We start from the raw sequence: 23,773 nt of genomic DNA, 5'->3' as shown, positions 1-23,773 counted from the left end.
TACCCCATTTGCATTGTTTATCCTTTCAACAAACCAACACGCTTAATTTCTAACATTATTTGCACTAGAACGTGTATACATTAATTTTATTTCTAATCAATATAAAGTTTCGCACCCTATGCTTCTATGAACAGCACCAACCGAAATCGAAGGGCTTTAGAATAAGCAAGAAATGTGGTTTTGTCATCCATTACATGTTCTTTTCCAACGTGAGATTTTGATATGGTTTTTCAAACGAAAAGTTTCACTTGAATAAGTATTTTGGTATATTTAAATGCAGGTAGTGGAAACAAACAAAGGGAAGACTTGGCATTGAAAGAGCAAAAGAATCTCATTATCTAATATTATGGTGATCACGACCTATCTATGATTGTATACAGCCATACACGTCCTTGTCACAGTTCCCACCTTCTGCATAATTAGCCCCTCATAAAATTTGTCTCCATTGCATATGCTACATCTCTCCCACCCTCTATTTTCCTTATCTCGCACTCACCACATTGCCTTGTTATCAGTATCGTTCAAATTTTCATTCACCATCACTCATATCTCCCACTCAAATGCTGCCCAAAACCAATACCTCTCCACAAAACATCAAAGTTCAGCATGTCCCAAAGGCCGTGTCTGATAGGTTGCTACAGAAGTTCAACGATGACTCACCGTTTGATTTTGATTATGAACAAAGTGGGTTGTGGTCTCCTCCGGTTCCACGCACGGTGTTCTTGAACTCACCCGGAAGGATATTGACCGAGCAAGAGATGCTTCAAAGACTCAGAAGAAAAACTGCTCCAAGAAAACATGCCAAAAAGTTCAGACTTTGTTTCACTGTACACTCATACTTCTTGGTTCTTTCCCTGTTCCATTGCTTCCAACTACTGCTACATCTCAATTTCTTAATTATCTAATTACCACTGAAAAATTCTATGCGTTATCCTTTTTGCAGGTGTTCTGCTGTGCCTGATAGTGAATGTAAACAAAGTGCCAAGATTTTTCTTCACTGTTTCTTGTTTACATACAAAAGTGAATCAATCCGAAATTTTCGGTATGATTGTAGTATCATATTCACAGGAATTTACGTGTATTTCTATTCTTTTTGGTTAGCCGCAAAAGATGTATATGTGTGCATTTTTATGCAAAATATCATATAGAATATGAATTTGTGATCCATTGTTTTCATACCACAGTACCTTTGGGTCCCCTAGCATCATTCTCTTTTTCCAGTTATTCATTCTTGATTAAGATATACTAATAGTCACATGTTCATATAGGCTTCGTCAGCACAATTTCACTTCTCTACCAATACCATGTTTTAATATTCTTTCTCGATTTCTCAATTCACCACCCATAAGATTCTTCTTCTATAGGTAGTTATATAGCAACTCATCAAAGATAAAAGAACACAATTCAAGACAAGTCAAGTCTTTCAAATTCGCCAATGCACTCATGAAATTAGAAGCCACATAGGGTGTGACAATGTCACCTTTCTTTGCTCCACACTTGAAAATGACTAACACAAAAAAAAAAAAAAACACAAACACAGGCTTTCAGGAATCGCGAAAGCAATGCCATATTGTGTGATGAAGTGACACTTAAAAATTATAATTTCCTCGAGAAACTCATAAGGGGAATTGGGTTGAATGATAATCAATTATTCTTTGACTATCAATTAAAATAATATCACATCATTTAAAATAATTATATATGACATTTTATTAGATCGACATGAAAAAATACTAAAATTCTTTCTTATCAAGTTTGAATTATGTTATTGTTTTCTCTTAATGATTTTATATGATTCATTGTCTTGTTTTCTTGAGTAATATTTGTCATTGGAATTATTTAAGGAAAATGATACTTGAACAACCATTTTTGACAACATTTAGACACGCGCACACGTGTCAAAATCTGAGTGGTCTAGTTGGAAAAATTAAATGAAAATGGACCACTCAGATTTTGACACGTGTGCGCGTGTCTAAATGTTGTCAAAAATGGTTGTTCAAGTGTCATTTTCCATTATTTAATCCTAGAAATTAAGATTTTTATTATGAATAGGTTTGTCATAATTATACATCTTTAAAACTGTCTGCATCTAAAGTTGGATACTTGATTGAGTTCTGCAAGGAATTACAAACCCACCACTTGACTTTTTGGCTCAACTTTTTAAGGAATTAAAATTAAGCTTTGAATAATCACGAGCTGATGATAAACGTTAAATAAGAACTGAATAAATACTTAATTAGTTGAACGAGGAGTTATTTAGTAAGCTCCATTATTTTCGACTTCTCATCCAAATTTCACATTATCATACCTTGCAGGCTAACTATTTGATAAAAAAACAAGTTCTATTTTTTTTATATATATTATTTAATTTAGAACATTAAACTACAAATTAATTATTTTCTTTAAACTTTATTCAATATGAAAATATTGAATTGTGTAAGTAAAGCACTGATCCTTTAAGATACAATATTTGGATTCCAATCCATTTTGGTATTTGTAATTTTGGTACATGTGTAAAAATTGTAACTATAGAACAATTTTTTCTTTTAATTTATTTATTGTTTTTTCCCTTAATCACTGACATGATGTGCAACAAATAATTTATTATTTATACGGAAATTTATAATAATTATTATAGAGAATTAGCATGGACTGGTCAATTGTTTTATTCTCTTAAACAATATAGTTGATACCATGATTGGAACTACAAATCGATGTCTGAGTTTATAATGTTTTAATGTTCAGGCAATAAAAAAAGTTCTAACTGAAAAAATTAAAATATTTAAACTCTCTATTAGCTCTAACGTAAACCAAATTCATTAGGACAGAATTAGGTTGGGTTGAATGTAACACAACAAATAACAGAATTCAATCCATATAATTTTGATTAGACAAGGAAACATCCGTTCAATTTAAGAAACATTGATGATCATAATCGAACTACAGACACCAGTGAAAAAGCTCTGTAATTAGTGTTCTGTACAAATTTCTTTTTCCTAAAGAAAAATTGGACAAAATACTCTTTATCAAAGAAGTTGAATATAATAAAAATTAATTTTAAACCGTCATAATGCATTTTAAAAATATTACTAAGGTATTTCAAGAAAAATTCACTAAAAAGATTTAATAAAAATACTGATTTGAATCAAATTAGCATACGAAAATGATAGTGCCTCCATCTTAAAAAAACTTAAGATAATGGTTTCATAGGTATTTTTTCTTATAAGATACTTAACTTGTTCACTTTTATTTCATATAAAACTCAAACTCATTTGATTTTTTTTTTTTAAAAAAAAAAAAACTTAAACTGCTATAAGAAATGAAAAATGATAACTTTACCTTACAGTTTGAATTTTGATTTCCTATTTGCCGGAACAAAAGAGGAAAAAGGTCATGATTTAAAGACAAAATATACATGCATCTTGTAAAGTAAAGGTCGTATGTAACTTGGTTTAGAAGGTAAACAAATTTGTCAAGTTTAGATCGCTAAAGATCAAAAGACTGTATAGCTCTCAACGTATTCTGGCATCTGCAATGTTCATAGCTGTACAATACTCCAACACTAAACAGATACAGGATCTTGTTGGAGAGCTTCCTTCCCTGTAATGCCTTCTTTTAGATTTTTAAAATATATGTCATAGTCTTTTTCTGGGGGAGGGTTTGCTGGATCCACAGTGAATGGCTCACTAAATGGAATGACACTTTTGACCTGCAATGTATGTTAAAGATTATGTAGATAGTAAAATAGAGTGAGAATGACCATAATCAAATACTAGATCCATGTGATTACATGCATATGTTCCATATAAAAACCAAAATGGAATATCACTGCTATTTCATAATAGAAGCAGCAACAGGGGTAATATTAGATTTATGAAGCAGGCGACTCTCCAAAATGGAGGTCCCCGGATCAAGAGAAGTTCACATTGCATTTAGAAAACGTAAAAATATTAAATAGATTGTGAATAACATGAACATAATGAAAGAAAAGGCCGACCTCAAATGTTTTGTCACACGCATAAGGGCTATCAAGTGCAGCTACACACATACGAGCAACCTCTTCCCTTGATATTTTACCCTGTTAAGTTTTGCATAGCATTCGGCAATGAGATAAATGCTACTATATATATGGTTACAATGAATTGCTAAAAATATCGAGAATAAGCAGAAATGTATTGTGAGATAAACAGTTTAGTCAGAGCACTTGAACTGAGAAAAGCATCCATCTTTTGTTTTCACGATACCGTAATATTATCTCCTTGATCAAAAATAAGATCGGCACCAGCAGGCTCCTCAGTTAATGCACAAGGCCTCACGATTAGATAAGGAATGCCACTTTCCCTGAGCAAATCTTCGCCCTGTTGCAACATTAGCCACTTTATATGTAAAGTAGTCAAAACAGTTTGACAGTTGGATAATTTCTCACACACACATACACATATAAAAGATATTAGAAGGAATTTACATGTGTGAGCAATAATGCTTTAAAAACCAAACCAGTTATTGAACTTGTGAAGACGGTGATTCATGATTTATTAAGTTGAACTGTGGTTGGAACCGCTAATCGTTAAATATATATTTTTGGTATATAATATTATGACTAATAAACTAACACAATTATTAAAAAAAGTTAAGGCAGCCATTCAAATTAACGCAAAGTGATTATATTCCATGTTCTGTAAGATAAAAAATCAATAGAGGTTAAATAACAATTTATGAGGAAACCTCATACATTGGCCTTTTTGTAACTTGGTATAGAGCAGACTTTTGTTTGATTAAAAATACTTTTTATAATTGTAAACAAATTAAATCAAAAAAAGTACAGCAACCCGTTCAAATTGGTTTTGTTCATCAGTTTTGCTCCAGTTCAGTCAACTCTCAGGTTCTAAAATCAAGTAGTTATTAAGTTAAACAAGAACAAACACTTGATCTTATAAATTTAGTAATATTAATGTATCTGTGCTAAACAAGGAATCATCACCAGATATTTTACCTTTAGTTTAAATGTGAGAATAAAACCCAGTTCCTTGTTTAATCGAACGGCAGGAGGCTGTTTACTTAGATCAAGCCCTGGCCTTTCAGGCCTTGTAACTCCTGCTGAGCTCACATGTACAAACCTAGATGTGACACATAAAGGAGTACAAAAAAAGATAAAGTATGTTAGGGAAATGCATGGAAAAGACAGCCAAAAAGATAAGGCTATTACCTGGGTGTTATTGGATCCTTTATATATGCCCTTATGCTAGACACTGGAAGCTCAAATGGACCTTCCACAAAAGTTTCATTTAATTTACCATCATACTCAAACTTGCTGAACATGAGCTGCAGAGAATTTAGCTCCATCGTTAAGAACCAGTGGGATTTCTAAGCCAAAAGACATAATGGAGTACAAGCAAAGCCATACCTGTAATGATACAACATTGCTTGGATCAAATGGTGGAGCATCAGACACACTTCTTGCTCGAAATACAGGCCTCAAGGAAGAAAATGGCACTTGAATCTATGAAAAACAAAAGAACAAAACACTTGAGCATGTATTAGATAGTATAAACTGCAGCAACAGCAATAGATGATACCTACCGATTGCCATTTTCCTTTTTCAGTGTCAAAGCCTGAAGTGTAACCAAGAGTGTCCCAATCACTGCTTGTGCGAACAATGATTTTATATCTACGGCCATCACCTTTTAGGCGGAACTCCAAACCATCATATGCAGAAAGATTTTCAGGTTCTGAGAAATTCTGAAATATAAGAACTCTCCTTTTATATAAGAACTTTATTTCAATAAGTGACTGGTTAAAGTGAAATCATAATATACTATAATCACAGCAATAACAATTAGCCATAGGCAGGTTGAAACTCCAAAAACTTAGAAATAATTACAGTCATACATACAGTTAAACGTTAATAATCCAACTAATGGAAAAATATAATCCTAGAAAAAATAATAAATGCAAAATATTTTATATGATGATGTTCTCTGAACCTTTATTTCATACTTCAAATTACATACTTTCAAGGGAAAACTGTATTCATTTCTTACTGACCTAATAAATAAGTGCTTTCCTTGTTTCAAACCAAACGGTTCTTTAATATATATACATTTCACTAGCACTGAACTATCAAGTTGCTAAAAGTGAACCAGCACAGAGATTCCGAGTTTATATCCACTAATCAGAATTTAGAGGAACATTAGGAATGAAGACACAGGATACTTTTCTATTGAAGAGAACAAGTTGAGTTCATTTTCAAGATTTCAAAAAAAGATTGCGTCAGAGTTGGTTTAAATAATATTTTAATCAAAATGTAAACTTTTATTCTCATACAGTGGTCTAGTATTGAATCACATATGTCACTGCCAATTGCCTGAACTCATTGAAAAGTTAATATAAATGCTGTTCATTACCTTAGTTCTAATGCTTGTAAAGCCACCATTGTTTGCCGTTGAAACAACGCCTGAACTAGACACAAAGTTGTATTATTTTGGGCAGTAAAATACAGCTTACAAATTCCCCCAAAAGCGAAATCACATGCATTGTCAAGAATTTGACACATACCTTTAAAAACCCCAGTTGGCCCACCATTTTCACCCCCATTTGGGTCGATTTGGAAAGTACTTTCACTAACTCCGCCCATTACCACGTCATCTAAAGCACCCCAAGGAAGTTGCCTGTAATTATTGCCTGCAAGGAAAATAGAAAAGAAAATTCCATTCACAGGATGCACAGCATTAAAACTGAAACACTCAAAAACAAAGGTAAAAACCAGCAGTATAATATAAATATAGCATGTTACAAGCACAAAGCCAATCCATGCAACAGAGATGCTGCAATCAGTCTCGCAACTTAATGTTCCAAGTTCAAAGCTCAATCCAATATATCAACCCGTAATTGTTCTTCCAACTATTAGCCAAGTGGATTCAGAACACTTTTTAATGCATGAACTGTGCCTCGTAGCCTCTTGCACCCTCTACCCTCAAGAAAGAATAAAAATCAATTCTGCTTCTACAAGTTTCCTTTTATGCACCAAAGTTAAGTTTGGTGGTCACTGGACATGTATATAAAAATTTTGATCTGGCAATTACGTTGAATAAAAACAATTAATTGTGTTGTCAACTAGGAACCTACCTTCAAATCCAAATAATAGCCTTCCTCTTCGAAGTCCAAGATTGTCCTTCACAGCCTTGATCAAATTTTTCATTCCTATGTACTCTACCTTTTCTGGTGAATCACCTTTTATCTGTTTTCAACAACCAATAACTAAGAAAAGAAACTTCAAGAACTTCACAAATAAGCTTCAGACCAACTGTACTTCCAAATTAAATAGACAACAAAACCTCTGACTCTGAAGATAATTTCAACAGAAAGGAAAATCAGTAAGCTACCTCTGGCTCAAAGAACTTAACTCCCTGCACCAAAAATAGTTTCATTCCGTTAGTGAGAAATAAATATGAAGCATTCACCAAAAAATCATGTAACTAGAACAATTAAGAGAAGTAACAAGTTGATAATGGCCCCATTGTTATAAATTTTCCCATAAACAGTTATTTTTTTTTCGTACAAGTTAAAATTATCTTATGCATAAGTTAATTTCCTAACATATTCATAACCTAATTTTAGCATATGAAAGAAGTTTATCTCATTCTTTTCTACTGACTTTTTTGTAAGTATTTATGGAAAAATTTGTCCAAATAGAATCATTAGTAGATTATACACCTAGTTCTCAGTGAAAGATAAGCAGTAATTACTGTGTAAGAAAAATCGAATTTGTTTGTCCAAATAAATCTAATGGACATACTTGGCTGTACTTTGCTCTGTCTGGAGTGTCTCCTTCCTTAGGGCCAACTATAACAGAAGCAGCATTAATCACTTTCTTCACGCCTTTAAAGTATTCAGGGATCAAAGTGCTATCTTTTGTAATGTCTCCAATAACCTTAGTGCACATATAAAGGTAAGTTGGCAGCAGAGAAAAGTAATGGATAAAGAAACAATCAATTTACGTAGTGCACTCTTTGCAAATCACTCGATACTGAGGAACATCATTATATTCCACAAAATCTTGAAATATTAGCAGATATTCCACAGAAAAATCAATGAAGAACTTGATATAGCCAGAAGTCAAATTGATTATCTCCTCCTACGCAAACACATGCTCACCAAGCTTACTTATCTTCCATCATTGCTGGATGCATTGTATTTAGGTCCAATAACTCCTCATTGTGAACAAAAATGGTAACTACAAATGTAAGGTGGCAACTTTTGCAAAATTCAGAACCCAAAACAAATGTAGCGAATTAAGATACTACGAATTTATTTGATCATTTGTAAAGTCTTTCAGTACATTATGAAACTGACTCACCAAATCAACATCTGAGCCTAACATTCTCCTTGCCTTCTCTTCATTTCTAACCTGATAAATATAGACAGAAATATAATATTTGTTATGCACCAAATTCAAGTATTAATAGACCAAAAATTTCTAAATTCTTTTCTTTGTTATTTACCTAGAAACTATTATATGCAATGAAATCTTGTGAAAAAGGTAAGTTAACAACAATACCAATACTCGGACGGGAATTCCTTTCTTCCGCAGTATGTCAACTACTCTTCGACCAACGCCACCAGTAGCTCCAGCTACCAGGACAATATCAGAAGTTCTAATTGTGTTAACCATTACACTCGGGGAAGGACCAGAAAGTTTCTCAACTAGAAAGTCAAAGAACTTCACAATTCAGAAATGAAGAATATTCATTAGTAGATCCATACCAGTCTTTCCCTCTAGCTCTCTCTCTCTTTTCCTTCCTATTACTCTCAAGTTATACTAGTTGAAAGTTGAAGACAGTGTTACCTTAGCAGGAGATGGAAACCCATTGAAGAAGTATAGTGTTTTTACAAATCTTCCAAAATCCCAATTTTGTCGTCCAGCTTCAGCCGATATTGCTGCTCTGTGTGCTCCAGAAGTAATTCTCGTTGACGTATAAATTAATGTCTGAGGTCTACCATAAATCTGAAGAAATGGTTTAGGTAGCGTAGGTGATGCCAAAATAGTGTGTTGAGAATTCTTACTAAACTTTCTTTTAGCCAACTGAGGCCCCTGCGTATGAATTAACAGAAGAGCACCAAGATGAAGCAAAAATCATATCAACAAGTACCAAACTTTCACTGGCTCTGATGAAAAGGGAAGTTCCATCTTCAGCAACAGCATAAATAAGAATCAAAGTTCAATATCAAGAAATGATTTTGACATTCAATGAACTTCCGGGATAACCCAATTTTACTGAATGATAAGAGTAAAAGGATAATATGTAAGGAACATGAAATAACCTATTTTATGTTGGCTCAGTAAAATCAAAGAGGTAGCAAATTCAAGGAAGTTAAATTATGTTTACAACATTGGTTGTGATAATTTGGCATAATACTATTAAGTATAAAAGTGTTAAAAGATGAAATAAGAGGGTTGGTATATGTTCCAACGTGAGAGTAATACCTGAAAATTGAGAAGAGACGTGGAAGCAGAGGAGGATTGAGTCGTGCTAAACGCTTCCATTTGGAAAATGATCGCAGCAATATGTTGGGAAGTTAAGGTTGCCTTGATATTTACAGTGCAGGATTCATATCAACCACAAAATCGAAGGTGTCCATTTCAGTTGGGTCCAGAATCAACTTATTTATAATAATAAATATATACTATTTTCTTACATTTTGTTTTCTTTCTTTAAAAAAAAGATATATATGATTTTAATTTATTTAATAAATAATTTTTATTTATTTAATTTAAAAAAGTAGTTAAATTAAAAAGTTAGTTATATTTAAATAAAATGGTAACTTGAAGAATAAAAATGAAAAGAAATAAAAACTATCTATAATTAAATTATATAAATAATTTATATTTTTAATAATTATAATTTTATTAATTTTTATTATAAAAAATTATCATATGTGTTTATGTTTTTACTAGAATAATTAGTGACCAATTCAATTTTGATATCACCAAAATAATTCATTTAAAAATTATACTTTTGTCAAAAATTGCATAATTTAATACTTAAAAAATTATAATTGGATTTTGTTTTCAAATTTTTAACTTATTAATAATTAAATCACAACTATCATTTTTAATGTAATATCACTGATAATCTGTCATTTTGTTTCGTAATCTTGTTGGTATAATATTTATTATAGAAAATGATTTTTTTCTATAATTTTTAAAATAGTAAGAATATGACGAACTAAGTAATGAATTTAATAAAATGTACGTTACTCACCTGTTGTTGACAAAAATTAATATATTCAAGCACGTTTGATAAATGGTATTATACATTATATTTCGATCCTTCAATTATTGATCGGACAATCAAAATTAAGTTCAAAAAGAATTTCTAGCAACAGATTGGACGGTCATGGTGTCACGACTATCGAATGATCAAGCTTAAACTAGTTAATTCAAACCATTTTAAATAAAGGCTTAATCAGGATGAGTTATATTTGGATTGTAATTAAACTCATAATTAAAAGTCCATTACAAAATTTATAAATAAAAATTAGAGATAAGATGGTAGATGGTAGATGATTGATTAATTAGGTATTTTTGTTTTTACCATTTAAATCAAAATGACTTTGACATAGGAAGACCTTTAAAAAGTATTCTCAATGGTGTTGACAAATAGAAACTGGATTCGAAAATAATCAATGGAAGACCGTTTGTTGAAGAAAAGGCTCCATTCATATTGTGGAAATAGATTCAAATTTAAATTATTAATAACATGATCAATAAAATGTTGAAGTTAACATTTAAACTAATCATATCAATTTTACTAAAATTCAAAAAATAAAATTCGTTTTCCTTGGTGTTAAAAGAAATTTTTTATATAATTATAATTGATATTGAACTAAAAAATAAAATTAAAATATTATTAAACGTAATTACTAAAATGATATATAATAACTAGATCATAATTAAATACAATAGTTATCGAACGAAGAGAATAGTAACTCAAAAATATAATAGTGAAGTCAAATTGAGAAGTTTCAATGAAGGAGACTTAATTGGGAGAAAAGTGAATGATGTTACAAGCTTATGTCGAATTAGGAAATATCCTTCACGATTGTAAAAAAATTGAAGAATGAAAGAGTCTGCCTAATATCTGCAATGTGTCTCATCTTAAGTTTTACTCCAGTTAAACTTTGTAAACTTTGACCAACGTACTTTTTTTTACCACCAACATTTTTCCTAAGAAGAATTTTGGTTTGGGACGTTTTAGTGACGCAACCAAAGCAATAAAATCATATTTTCAAGGCAACAAAACCCCTACCGAACAATTTGATTGTGAAAAATTTAATGGTTAAAGAGGAGTTCAAAAGGAACTCATATCGTGTATCGTATTAACAATTGTTGATTAAGAAAGAGTTCTGACAACAAGACTCCTACCTAACGTTTCATCATCGATAAATTAAACAAGTGCTTAAGGGCAAGACATAAAACCCCTACCACGCGTTACAATCAACAAAAGCAATTAAGAATTTTTTTTTTGCAAAGACCTTATTAAACGAATCAGTCATAACAAGTACATTTACTTAGATTCCAAATGATGGATTAAATTAAAATTAAAGATAGTTAAGCTAAACTAGAAAAAACCTGATTAAGACAAAATATGATCATCATTGCATACAAGTATGGTTTCTACAAAAACCTATCCAAATGACGACAACCTATACTTTTTACAAAAAGTAAAAGTAAAAGCCTGAATGAGCCTAAAATAAATCTAAACATCCTAAGAATTAGTGGTGTGTTGAACAACAACAGGAGATGATGGGTCAGGCTCACTCCTATCTATAGAAGCACATATATCAAAACAATCCAATGTTTCAAATTCTGACATGGGTCAAGTTCGAGGCATCATGGTAGGCTCTCTCAACGATCATAATTTGACACGAACAACCAACAAAGAAGACGACAGAACATCGAGCATTCAAAGTATAAATCCTTTTGCAACTTAGCCGGTGCTCGAGCATGGAGGCATATGTATAGTATATCTTGACTGGTAGATTATTAGCCAAATAGTCAACCCTAAGTTCAAAGGAATTTCTTGCAATAGACCGGATGATCATGGTGCCACAACTAATTAATTTAAATCATTATGTTTAAAGGCTTAATCACGATTATCTATGTTTTGATTGTAAATAGGTTTATCCTAATTAAAAATATATTACGAAGTTTATAAATAGGGGTTCAAGTTAAGGTGATAGACGACACATTAATTAAGCATTGATTTCCCTTGCTATTTGAAAATGAATTAACTTTGACATCGGAGAACCTGTGATAAATATTCCAGACTAATGTTAACAACATGAATTGAATTAAAAACGAGTGAAAGACTGTTGTTAAAGAAAAGACTTGATTCACATATCCAAAATAGATTCAAACTTAAATGATTAAAACCATCATCAATGAAATCTTTGGAGTTGAAATTTTAAACTAATCTTATATTGTTTACTAAAATTTAAAGAATAAAATTTTTTAACCTCAATCTTAAAAGCAATTTCTTTATATAATTAAATTAATATTGAACCAAAAAGAGAAATTTAAAATATTATTAAATGTAATTACTAAAATAGTATGTATGATAATTAAATCATAATTAAATATATTAATAATGAAAAAAACATAATAATTATTTTTTTGAAAAAATACAATATAAAATACTCATAGATGATACAACTTAGAGTTACCTCTTCTAATTTGATGAGGATGAAAATAATGAATTTATGGATAATTTTATTTAAAAATAAAAGAGAAAACATATTTCGGTTATCGGCTCGAAATGAACATGTCACGATATAACGAATGTTTTGAAGGTTTGAATGTTTGTTTTTACTTTGTCGTTTGTCCTAGCTGTCTCTTTTATTAAACCTAGATGTTACCTCCAAAAAACACTTGATGTCAATGTCAATAAGGATTCCACGATTTTAGTTCTTAATACATATTAAATATCACCATTTACCTTTTTATTTCAAACATTTATTTATAAATTTTAAAATGACTTTAAATTAGCAACTATTTATAGTCGAATTGATAATAATATAATAAATTTATCAATGTTTAGATGTAATTATTTTGTAAGATGATCACTTTGTAAGATGATCACTTGGTTTGTAAATCACAATCATTTCATCTAATAATAATAATTATGATTATTTTTGTGACGTGCTTGAGTGTCCGTTAATGAGACACTCATCCCATATATTATTATGAAAATAAGAGATAAATAAAATCAATAAATAATTTTAAAAATTAGGAAGAATCATAATAATTTATAATTCCATAATACTCCAATATTCTCTTATTAATTTACAATTTCTAATTACTTTTTATTAATTTTTATTTAACATTTTTAGCTACTGACATCAATAATTCTTACTATATTTTGTAGTTAAATAATATTTAGTTATCAAATGTATCAGTTTGTGATATTTTTATTTATTATTTTTAAATAATAAACTCATTACAAAATAAATAAATGAAGTGCTTCCACCGCTATTTATAACAAATATTAATATCCAATTTATTCTTACTTGTATTTTAAAATTATAGTATTTTAAATCTTACAAACATCTAACATGTATACAAATTACAATAGTAAAATAAAAAATAAAACATTTATTTTCTAAGTTTTTACCATTTCCTACTACAATTAGTTCCCCCTTTTTACTCAAATTTATATCTATATTGCTCCTCTGATTTATTTTCATTTAGATTATAAAGTACACACATCATGAAAAATAATAATACATATTTTATTTAAAAAGTATATAAAATTAATAGAAATACTGAACGTCGTCTATTTAAAATAAGATAACGCGATAATAAAAAAAATATGTTGTGCTGATTTTTTAGGAATGTGTACCGCGTAGAATATATAAAAGTGATCACAACGTATGAATTCCTTTCTCGTGCTACTCTCACTTCATTTGTTGCTCAAATGGGTGGCGGAGGAGTTATGAGGACGGCGGCGAAGGTTACCGGCATTGGCGTCTTCTGGTCGGGTCTTCGTGGGTTTCCGGTGGCGCTCCCGACCGAGAAATCGGTTCGCAACGCGTCGCCACCCTTGTCTGTCGCTGGCGTGCCGTCGCAGGGAGCGAAGACCGCCGAGGTTGTCTCGGTGCACACGGCGGCATCGTGGGATGAGTGGGACTCCGCCGACAACAGCGGTTTGGTTGTGCCGAGGGTGGTGTTCGTTTCTGTCCCCACTTTGGAGGAAGCTAAGAAAGCCATTGCAGACTTGAAGGACGCCATTGATCAGTAAAATATTTTTTTTAATTGATGATGATTGTTGTAATATAAATTTAATTTATTTCTTATTTTTTTTGTGTATATGTGGTTTCAATCTCTGTTTTGAAGTCTTTGTTTTGGTTTTGCTGTTTAACTGTGCTTAGTTTTTCTAAAGTGTACATTTTTATGGTTACTGTAAGGGCCTTTTCTTCTTAACCGTGTTTCGTTTGGGTTTGTTGGCTCAGTATCAGTGAAAGTTGAAAGTTTTAATCTTTTCATGTTGATAGTCTAAACGACACATTGGGAGGATTGCAATTAAATTCTCTAAGCAAATCTTTTTTTTCTTCTAAATATGGAAACCCACATCTTAATGAAAATGATACCTTCTTCGTCTCTTGCTCTTATTCACCTTTGTAAAGTAAGTTTGAGCATAATAATAGTATAAGTGTTAGGAAGTGCTCGCATCTTATCTCATTAATTTTTCTTGTTAATACTAGGGACAAAAACTGTTTCCTTTGTTAACTTTGCCTATTATTCCGTTTTGAAACTCTTTCCTTCAACGTATTTTATCCTTGTTTCTTGATATATTATTATTGTCTCAGTTTGGGTGCGGCTAAACCTAATGCGTGTTTGGATAACCATTTTGATTGGCTGAACACATTTTTGAAGTATAATACTTTATATATGTTTTTTTCTGAATGTAGTTTTGTAATGGGTTCAACAGTTATCCAAACATGTTCTTGTTCTATGTCTGTCATCAGTTCACTCCCAGTATTTTACTTTGGTCTTGAAGAAGTTATGCTTGATGAAGTTATACTGCGTAAATTCCCTTTCTTGGGTCAATAGTGCAATCGTGGGACCATGGATATTAGTTTTGTCTTTTGGATCATGCTGGTTTTCGAGTTGTAGGATGGTTTTCTTTTTCACGTGGACACATTGTACCAGTAGGGACCGGACGCTAGGCCGGATGTTCACAATGGACCAAACACGCTATTCTTCTGCTTATCATGAAAAAGGGGTGGGCGCTTCTGCTTATCATGAAAAAGGGGTGGGCGCACCAAGACGGACGTCCGTACGTTACGCGATCTTGCCGCTCGTCATCCGAATAGACAACAATGAGGCCGGCCGGTCATACTGTCGGCTAACCATGCCGCATATAGGGATTGACTGGCCGAAAGGCCAAACTTTGGGAGACCGGCCGACCATGCTGTTAATTAACCAGGTTTAAGGTAAGTTGAGGTTAAAAGCTATTGGGTTGAATTTGGCCCGTGATTAACTTTTCACTAATCCCAAGCCTATAGCGAAAACTATAAATCCAGATCCAGGGTGAATGGTAGATAGGTTGCATTCACTGCACGTTTATTACTACTGTTCTATCGGAAAAACGTCATTGCTCTCAACTGACTTTAGCATCGGAATCTTTCGCAGGTCTCCCACCCGTGCACGGAGCAGGAAATTGAGGAGCGAGAACGGAGAGCCGGACATACGAGATACGAGCAGAGAAAGATGTGGGAACATTGGACGACATAGCCCTTCGCATCCGAAACACATATGTTGTGGGATATTAGATCTAGTGATAGTTCTCTCTATCTGAGATCTTATGTTTTGATTTTTCAGATTATATTTTTCTCCCGATTCTTCTTATTATTCATCTCCTGGTTGTGAAGTCTCCGCTGTCTCCTACACTTAATGGCACAATTTCAAATCCTTCAGCGCCAGAGCATCTAATTCGGGCTTTTCATTTGCTTAGCACAAGTTGTAAATTTCAGGTAAACTGATGAAGTCAAAATTACAGTCTCTTTAGCAATCTTGTTTTGTGTATGATATTTAAAAAGCTATTAAATGAAGGTTTAGGTTCATTTATTGAATTAATTGATAGAATTCACTTGTCTTTGGTTTCAACCAGGCTACTGTGGCTTCACTTGCTTGTGATCCAGATGTATGTAATGCAGTCATGAAAAATCCTGCTTTCAGGCTCTTGCAAGCAGAACTGACAGGTAATCCTATTTCCTAGTTAACGGGTCTTGTTCTGTAGGATAGATCGTTCTAAAAACTGAAAACTCACTTTTTCTTTTTTAATTTCAAAACTTAAAACTGAACTGTTCCTTCAGTGCTTTTAGTACTTTTCTCCAACCAAAAGTGGAGTTTTACTCCAGTTATTCACATAATAAAGGTGTACATTGAAATTTAGCATAAACTACGAAGGTAGAATTCTAGTAGTTCAATTCTACTTGGAAAACAACATAAAAAAGTATCCAAGGAATTGGACTCAGGCATTGTCCTTGTTTTTAATGTTTGTCCCATTACTTTTGGAATGAACTCTGTCATGCCGCTTTCACGTTACCACATGATGTGAAAATTTTGTCCCTACTCTTGGGAGTTTGATAGGAGAGGCCATTAAAAAATAATCCATTCTTAGTGCTTAGATGTTAATTCAAATTGTGTTTCAGTGGCTGAATTTGGAGCAGAGGAAACTGAGGAAGTGGAAAAGTTATCAAGTTGTGCTTCTGAAGTAGTTGAAACACCTGAAAAAATGGAAGCATCATCCAAGTCTCACTCGCCAAACGTGTTTTCCAATGAGTGATCGTCTGCGGAATTTAAAGGATAGTGTCATTGAATTGGTAAGGAGGTGTAGGGTGCCTGGTTTCCTTCGGAACATATTCTCATCATCTGATACTGAGAAAGAGAAGATGGATGCTGATACTGAGAAAGAGAAGATGGATGCTGGTGCTGATGCCGATGGGAACACTAAACCAAGTTTCTTTGATAGTAAATACCTCCGAGGAATCTTGTTAGGTTTGGTAGCGGTGTTGTTATCGGTAATGAGCTTAGATTTTGGTAATGGTAATGGCAATGGTAAGCGACAACAGTAAACGAAATAATGGTAACGGTAGTGGCAAGACTCTTGGAATTTTGGTAATGGTGTTGATAACGGAGATGGTAATGGTAATGATGTTAGTAACACTAACGGTGATAGTGGCCAAGAGACTTAGACTCTTGGAATTTTGGTAACGGTGTTGATGTCGGTGTAAAGGGTGTGTGTGGACTACGCTCGTCGTTGTTTTGAAGCATGTAAATAAATATGAACTGCCTTCACTCGGTAATGTTGTTTTTGTTAACATTTGGAAGCCTGCCTGGTTCTAACTTTTCTTAACGTTTTCTGAAAATTTCTACTTCCTGAAACATGTCTGAAAACTCATGAATATATTGTCTTCCTCGGTAGTCTTGCTAAACTTTAGTGGGAATAAGGTAGGCAAATTTTGGAAGATAAGTTTTTTTTTAAGTGATTAGATTACAAGTAAATGGGTAACGAAGTTTAATCTTATTGGTTTTAAAATTATTCTTATTTTAAAAATTAAATATCATTCTTGTTCTTGTTAAAGTTTAGGAGTTCAAGCTCATAAATACTTAAATGAATTTAGTTAACTCTTACCTTCCTTTTTTTGTGTTCACTGATTCTTCTATTCATGAGGATTGTAGTTATTTTTGAAAAAATAAATTTTGATACAAATTTACTTTTTATTAATTTATTATTTATTGTGTTGATATATTATAAATTAAAATGAAATGTGTAAAATATTTTAAAAAAATGTGTTCACGATTGTCCATTGTTTTCAATGATACTTTGCTTGCAAGACCTATATGTCCTATTTCTTCACATGTCACGAGAATGATTCAGCTTTTGGTTGCGTCAGTTTAGGAGTAGTATTAAGGCACTGTGAATTCAGCTTGTGCCGATGTATATCCACATGACTGATGTGGGCTGACAATCCAGTCCAATTCTAAAATGGATATAATCACTACATGTCCAATTCTAAAAAAATATTAAACTAACTTAATCACTATTCTCAATTTATGATGCATTAAAATAACAAATATTGCATTAAAATCATATGAAAGATAGTTCATTCCATGTAAGAATGTAAGAATCCTCATCATATTAGATACTAACATGACTTTGACATGAAAATACAATGACAACAATAAAAATCTGAAAGTAGGCAAAACCGAAATATTTTTATTACTATCTTGAATTTTTATATTAGTTTTGGTCGTAAACATGTCTATACAAGTTGACAATTCTTTAGTGCAATACCCTAATAAATCTAGGCTCATAATATTTTTGTTCAATTAAAATAATTAATGAATTTTGAAAATCAATAAATAATTTCACTACTTTAATTTTATAAAATCCACTTGGAAAGAGGAGATTTGTCCTTATTTATCTCATAAAATCCACTGCACTAATACTTCTGAGCTACGTTCAGACACCAAAATCCTGCTTCTATATATCATTTGACAAATCCCAATCAATGTCAGTGACTGTCTTAATTTTTTTACACCTCAACATCCATTCCTTCGGCAGAAGTCGACTCCTGTGTCATTTCCCCAGATTTTCCGTAGTCTTTTTCACAGATTTGTCAGCATCGAATGACAGAGAATCAATATTGTGATTTCACCGTCCTTTCTTCCTCATGCTCTGCAACTTTTCATAAATAACTATTTTTCCCAATTTCATGATTTATGGTTTGCTACTTTATCTTTACATATCTTGCTTACAGTGCTTTGATCCGTTCACGTTTAAGCTTATTTCTTTTCTCTATTTGTTTCTTTACAAATTTGGATTCCATTGTTTTAATAAGATTAGAGTTTCGGTTTGTTTTGCATTTTTTTAACTAGACTATTTCTTTCTAAATGCTATCATCCTTTTGCTCTGCAATTTGTTCTTAGCATTTTCTATACCCTAATTTTTGTGTACTTATTTATTTATTTAATTTCTTATATGTATTTATATGATTTGTTGAGCAAGTTATATAAAGAAACAAACAATTTGGAGAGTTTTACATTTGACTTCACAATTGATGTGTCCACCAGTAAAAGTAAAAAAGATTATGAAAATATGCTATCATAATCCAATAACGATTTGCAACGCATTGATAAAAAATAGGTTTAAACCCTCATTTGGTCCGGTCAATCTTAAGTGGATCATCGTTTTTTTTTGTCTTAATTGGGTCCATAAACTTGTAAATTATCTCAATTAGGTCCAAATATTTGAAAAATTGAGTCAATTAAGTCATGTCCGTTAAGTTTTCACAAACGACATTAAAATTGGCTCACGTGGTGCACACTTAATCGGTTGATGTATATGTCTTATATTACGTAGAATATTATGTGGATTTGTTATTTAATTTGTTATTAAGTATTGTCTAAGTATTATCAGCATTCATCTCTGTCAATTGACATATCTTAGGATTAAGAGCTCTGCAAATATGAGACTTTAACTTGAGAGAAGGGTACCCTCCGACACCAGAAACGAATCTAAAGAATCAAAATATGGACAACAAGGAGAGTGAGAGTACATTGAAGGATAATGAGGAGAACAATAGTGAAACAGAGGACAAAGAAATTGGAGAAGTTAAAGAACCCATAACAATGAGAATCACAATGCAGCGATAGTTATTATCTCAAGTTCTTCCACATAGTTCGGAAGGGGAAATTTTTTCCCCTTGCACAACAAACAGACCAAGACAGAACTTAATTCCCGCAGTAGTTAAAAAACATTAAACAGTAAAAATAAGAAAAAAAAACTTTGAAATTCAACAAACCAATTATGTGTATTACCCAAAAATAACACAAACAGATGGAATGACACAATTTCAGAGAACCCCACCAAGCACCAAACGAATCCCCAAAAGTTACCAAAACCAGATTTTGCAAAACACCTAAATGAATCAAACAATAAGAGAGTTGCTTGGTTGCAACAAGAGAAGAGTTTAGATGGTTAAAACCCTAACGGAAAAAGTTGAATCCCAACATAGTGGAAGTGTAGGGGCGAAACAATAACGTAGTGTTGAAACCCAGAAATGCGCAAAGGAGATGGTGGGCATCAAAATATTAGGTGGGAGAAAAGTTGGGGTGCGTAAAAAACGGGCCTTGGTGCAGATAGAGAAAAGGGTGCAAAACGAGGGGTGGTTGTTGTTTGTGAAATATGAATGACGCCGTGGCAGAGACAAAGAAGACGCGTTTGGGGGCGGCGACCTTTCTGTTGGCGGCATTGTTGGGAGCGCGAATCGGGTTCAAGGGAGAAACGCGGAGGGTGAGCGAGCTCAGGGCTTGCATGATGGTGGAGAACGATGGTTGGGTGTTCTCTCGTGTGTTCTTCTATTGGATTTAGAGATGAAATCCCTAATTCCCTTTTTCTAACCCTATTTTATTAAAAAATTTATAATCCTAAAAAATTCTTAACACTACTAATTCATTGTGCCACGTCAAACACGATTAATTAAGTTAAAAAATTCCACATAATATAATAGTTTTATGTCAGCACATTAAGTGTGTACCACATCAGCTAATTTTAACGCCGTTTGTGAAAAGTTAGCGGACAGGACTCAATTGACTCAATTTTTCAAATATTTGGACGAAATTAAAATAATTTACAAGTTTATGGACCCAATTGAGACAAAAAAAACGATTACCCATTAGAGATTGACCAACAAATATGAGGAACAAATGAGGGTTTAAACCTAAAAAAACTAAGAAAGAGAGGTAAGTTTGAAATAAATTTCTATAAACTTCGTATTTTAAACATTTGATCATGTCTTCTTTAAGAGAAATTTGTAAGGGTATTGTTGAAAAAAAAGTAGACAAAATCAAGATATTAAAATTAGTAAAGAATTCTAAAACAGTAAATTATTTAACTCAGGATGATATAAGAAAGAAAAGAGAGAATAGAGAAAAGAAGAGAAATAAGAGAATGTGATTTTACAATAATTCCTCACATATTGCAAGAGATGAGAAAGAAAGATTAAAAGAAAGATTAAAAGAAAGAAGAAATTTTCCTGAAGAATGGTTGTCGCGTATTATGAAGAATGAACCCCTCGATTTCCCTGCTTTTCGCGTTTCACACGGGTCAAACCATGAAGAGGGCGACTTCTCGTTTCGAGGCTTTGCACTGGATGTCGATCCTTTTATCCAGACACCGTAGTGAGGTTTTGGCATTCCTGAATGGTCGTTTTTTGACAACGACAAAAAGCATGGACGAGACTTACAATAGGTTCTTGGAATACATCTTGAAACCATGATGGCCAAACGGTACCTACACATTAATGTGACTTTGTGATATTGCATCTGGTGAACCCATGTTCGATTCACGCTAAAGGCTTTCTTCCTCCAAGAGCTGTACTGATAGGAAACCTTCGCCCTGGGCCCAATATATTTAACTTATTTCCCTTTATAAGGCTAAAATGAACAATTTATGGTGAAGTCACCCCTGACAGTGCATGCAACGCAACCAATGAATGAAAAGCTTCCATGTTTCTTTTTCTTCCACCTCGGTGGGTCCCACGTGACCATTTGAAACCAAGTAAAAATTGAAGGCTCTCAAAGCGGATTTGAAGTGTAACAGCATGGCTAGGTTTGACGGCAAACACGAGCGAACTATGGAGAAAAACTCGAGTACCAACAGCAGCGTTACCGGATGAAGCACTGGGAGGCGCTACGGCTCATCCTAGAGGCCTAGTCGGCAGCGGAGAAGTAAGCCTGGTCCTGGTTGAAGGCCAAGGTATAACATCGTCGGGGGCGGTGTCCCTCTCCGACGAGGATTTTCATGTTTGCCGATAATGGAGACGGTGAAGTTTGCCTGGGCACCCTTTGCCATATTAAATGATTGTCCTGTTGAGATCAGCCAAGAATAAAAAATGGTGAGAGTAAAAAAGGAACGCGGGGGAAGAAGTGGTGTTCGCCGACGCTGAAACTGGTAATGCGGCGGTCATCGCCGAGGAGGTTGAGCCGCTCGGCGCGGAGAAGGGTGCGAAGGCAGGAACGACTTGAGGATCCTTGGCGAGATGCTCAATTTGGCAGGCATTCCAGTCGGCGGAGTGAACGTAGTAGGCGTGCTTTTTGAAGGCGCCGACGCTGGTGATCAAGTTCTAGTGGATGATTCCCTTTCCGGCGAGGGTGATTTTGGTGAGGCGGCGGTCATCGCCGAGGAGGTTGTCGGAGGACACCAGCGAGGTTGAGTGGAGAAGGTCGAGGAGTTGTGATGGCTCCGTCGAGATTGGCTCAGTCTGAACCCTCCTCGGTTGGCGGTGGCGGCAGAAGCAGCCATGGTGGCGGAGGAAGGAGAGAAACTCGCCGGAGGCATCCTCTGATTCCCTGCAGGTTTGAGGCGCGATGGAGAAAACGCGATTCGTGCGAATTGGTCCTCTAGTCCTCGTGGTTCCCTAGGATGCCGCCCGGTCCCACGGTGGGCGCCAAAATGTTTCGGCAGGATTTAGAACCCTAATCCAAAACATTTTAAAGTTGTCTGTTCTATCATCCAGTTGCGATGTCTTCTCTCTTCTTCTTGTCCAAGCCGCGGGGAAGGGTGCCTGCAAAAGACACTCCGACGCTCAAGTCAGTAACCTCGCGTAAAAATCTTGTAATCAAGATTACTTATCAGAGCTCTAAGTTCAGTTCAAAGTTACCTGTCTTATTTGTCAGACAAATATTTATAAATTATAATGAGTTTAGCGTTAGGTCTGACTCATTAACCATCAATGAATAACAATATTAATTGTCAATAAATGACAATTATTTTCATTAACTCCCCGACAGTTATTACTATTGATTACCTTAACGGCTGATTTTACCGATCGGTTCATTGATTTGAGAGGTACCATCGGTTGGACTGATTTTACCGATCGGTTCATTGACTTAAGACGTATCATCGGTCGACCGACTCTTCTGCACCTTTACCGTTCGGTCGGCTATGGCCCATAGTAACATAGGGTATGCTTTGGAGGGAGGTTGGAGATGAAGAAGTGGTGGTTGGGTTGGAGGTCCCGGCTGGAATGGAAAAGAAGAATAAATAAAAATGAGAAGTAGAATGTTGGAACTTTGAGAGAGGAATGGTATGTGAGGAAGGAAGGGGTTATGTGAGGATGTGGGGGTGTGGGGTTACTGCCGGAGTAGAAAAGGGAATGGGAATGAGAATGAGAATATGGTTTTAAATTAAAATAGGTAAAAGTAAAAAATAAATATTTACATAAGGTTAGTTTTGAAAATAAGAAAAGTTGGGGAGGTGTAGGAAATATTGTGTGGTGGTGGAGGGAGCAAGACTCTTTACTCAGTAATGTTCACAAACTAACAACTCTTGCGATACACATGGGCTTTACAACATGTATTTGGGTGTTGCTCCCTCCACCACCCCAAGTGCTTCTGCACATCTCCACTATTTTCTTTTAGGGTTAAATATGTTTTTAGTCCCTGAACTATCAAGCGATTTTGGTTTTAGTCCCTACTCAGAACTTTGATGGTTTTTAGTCCTTATTGTTTTAAAACTCTGAGTAATAGTCCTTAAAATTGGACGGTGTTAAGTTTCAGTGGATGTGGCAAACGGCGTTGCCACGTGATCACTGATTTGCTCTATTCTCTGTCTGACACGTTGGATGTTTAAGTATTTGAACTGAGATTAAGTTGATTAATTAAGTTGTTCTAGGGTTCATAATTTGTGAAATTAAATTTTTG

The 23,773-nt window shown here is 33.8% G+C and overlaps 2 protein-coding genes, 1 long non-coding RNA gene and 1 pseudogene across 5 annotated transcripts; 3 read left to right on the top strand and 1 right to left on the bottom strand.

Moving 5' to 3' along the window:
- The first annotated feature begins 664 nt into the window (after positions 1–664).
- Positions 665–1,176, top strand: LOC148205641 (uncharacterized). The gene is made up of 2 exons (XR_015785558.1): positions 665–827; positions 944–1,176. It is a non-coding gene; the product is annotated as an uncharacterized LOC148205641 (long non-coding RNA).
- Positions 1,177–3,320: 2,144 nt separating this feature from the next.
- Positions 3,321–9,625, bottom strand: LOC148205640 (protein HIGH CHLOROPHYLL FLUORESCENCE PHENOTYPE 173, chloroplastic-like). 2 transcript variants are annotated; one of them, XM_088103615.1, is made up of 16 exons: positions 9,485–9,625; positions 8,846–9,091; positions 8,558–8,719; positions 8,357–8,407; positions 7,796–7,930; positions 7,383–7,406; positions 7,126–7,237; positions 6,556–6,681; positions 6,405–6,454; positions 5,581–5,739; positions 5,405–5,500; positions 5,207–5,322; positions 4,994–5,117; positions 4,245–4,358; positions 3,998–4,078; positions 3,321–3,709 (listed from the first exon to the last, which is right to left on the bottom strand). In XM_088103615.1, exons 1-16 carry the CDS (start codon positions 9,542–9,544, stop codon positions 3,563–3,565), a joined length of 1,803 nt encoding a protein of 600 aa, XP_087959741.1. In that variant the 5' UTR covers positions 9,545–9,625; the 3' UTR covers positions 3,321–3,562. The 2 variants fall into 2 exon arrangements, with proteins under 2 accessions (XP_087959741.1, XP_087959742.1); XM_088103616.1 differs by lacking the exon at positions 9,485–9,625 and having other exon boundaries at positions 8,558–8,703; positions 8,846–8,986.
- A 4,351-nt stretch (positions 9,626–13,976) lies between these two features.
- Positions 13,977–14,300, top strand: LOC148205639 (uncharacterized). The gene has a single exon (XM_088104913.1). It carries the CDS (start codon positions 13,977–13,979, stop codon positions 14,298–14,300), a length of 324 nt encoding a protein of 107 aa, XP_087961039.1.
- Positions 14,301–15,242: 942 nt separating this feature from the next.
- On the top strand, positions 15,243–17,387 carry LOC148205638 (uncharacterized; annotated as a pseudogene). Its single transcript, XR_015783786.1, has 5 exons — positions 15,243–15,488; positions 15,695–15,774; positions 15,884–16,035; positions 16,173–16,263; positions 16,717–17,387. The product of XR_015783786.1 is annotated as an uncharacterized LOC148205638 (transcript).
- The last annotated feature ends 6,386 nt before the right edge of the window (positions 17,388–23,773 follow it).

Source organism: Vigna umbellata, chromosome 1 (assembly GCF_029865625.1).
Source record: "Vigna umbellata cultivar VRB3 chromosome 1, Vumbellata_1.0, whole genome shotgun sequence".
NCBI classification, from domain to species: domain Eukaryota; kingdom Viridiplantae; phylum Streptophyta; class Magnoliopsida; order Fabales; family Fabaceae; genus Vigna; species Vigna umbellata.
This window is presented reverse-complemented; position numbering and strand designations above follow the sequence as displayed.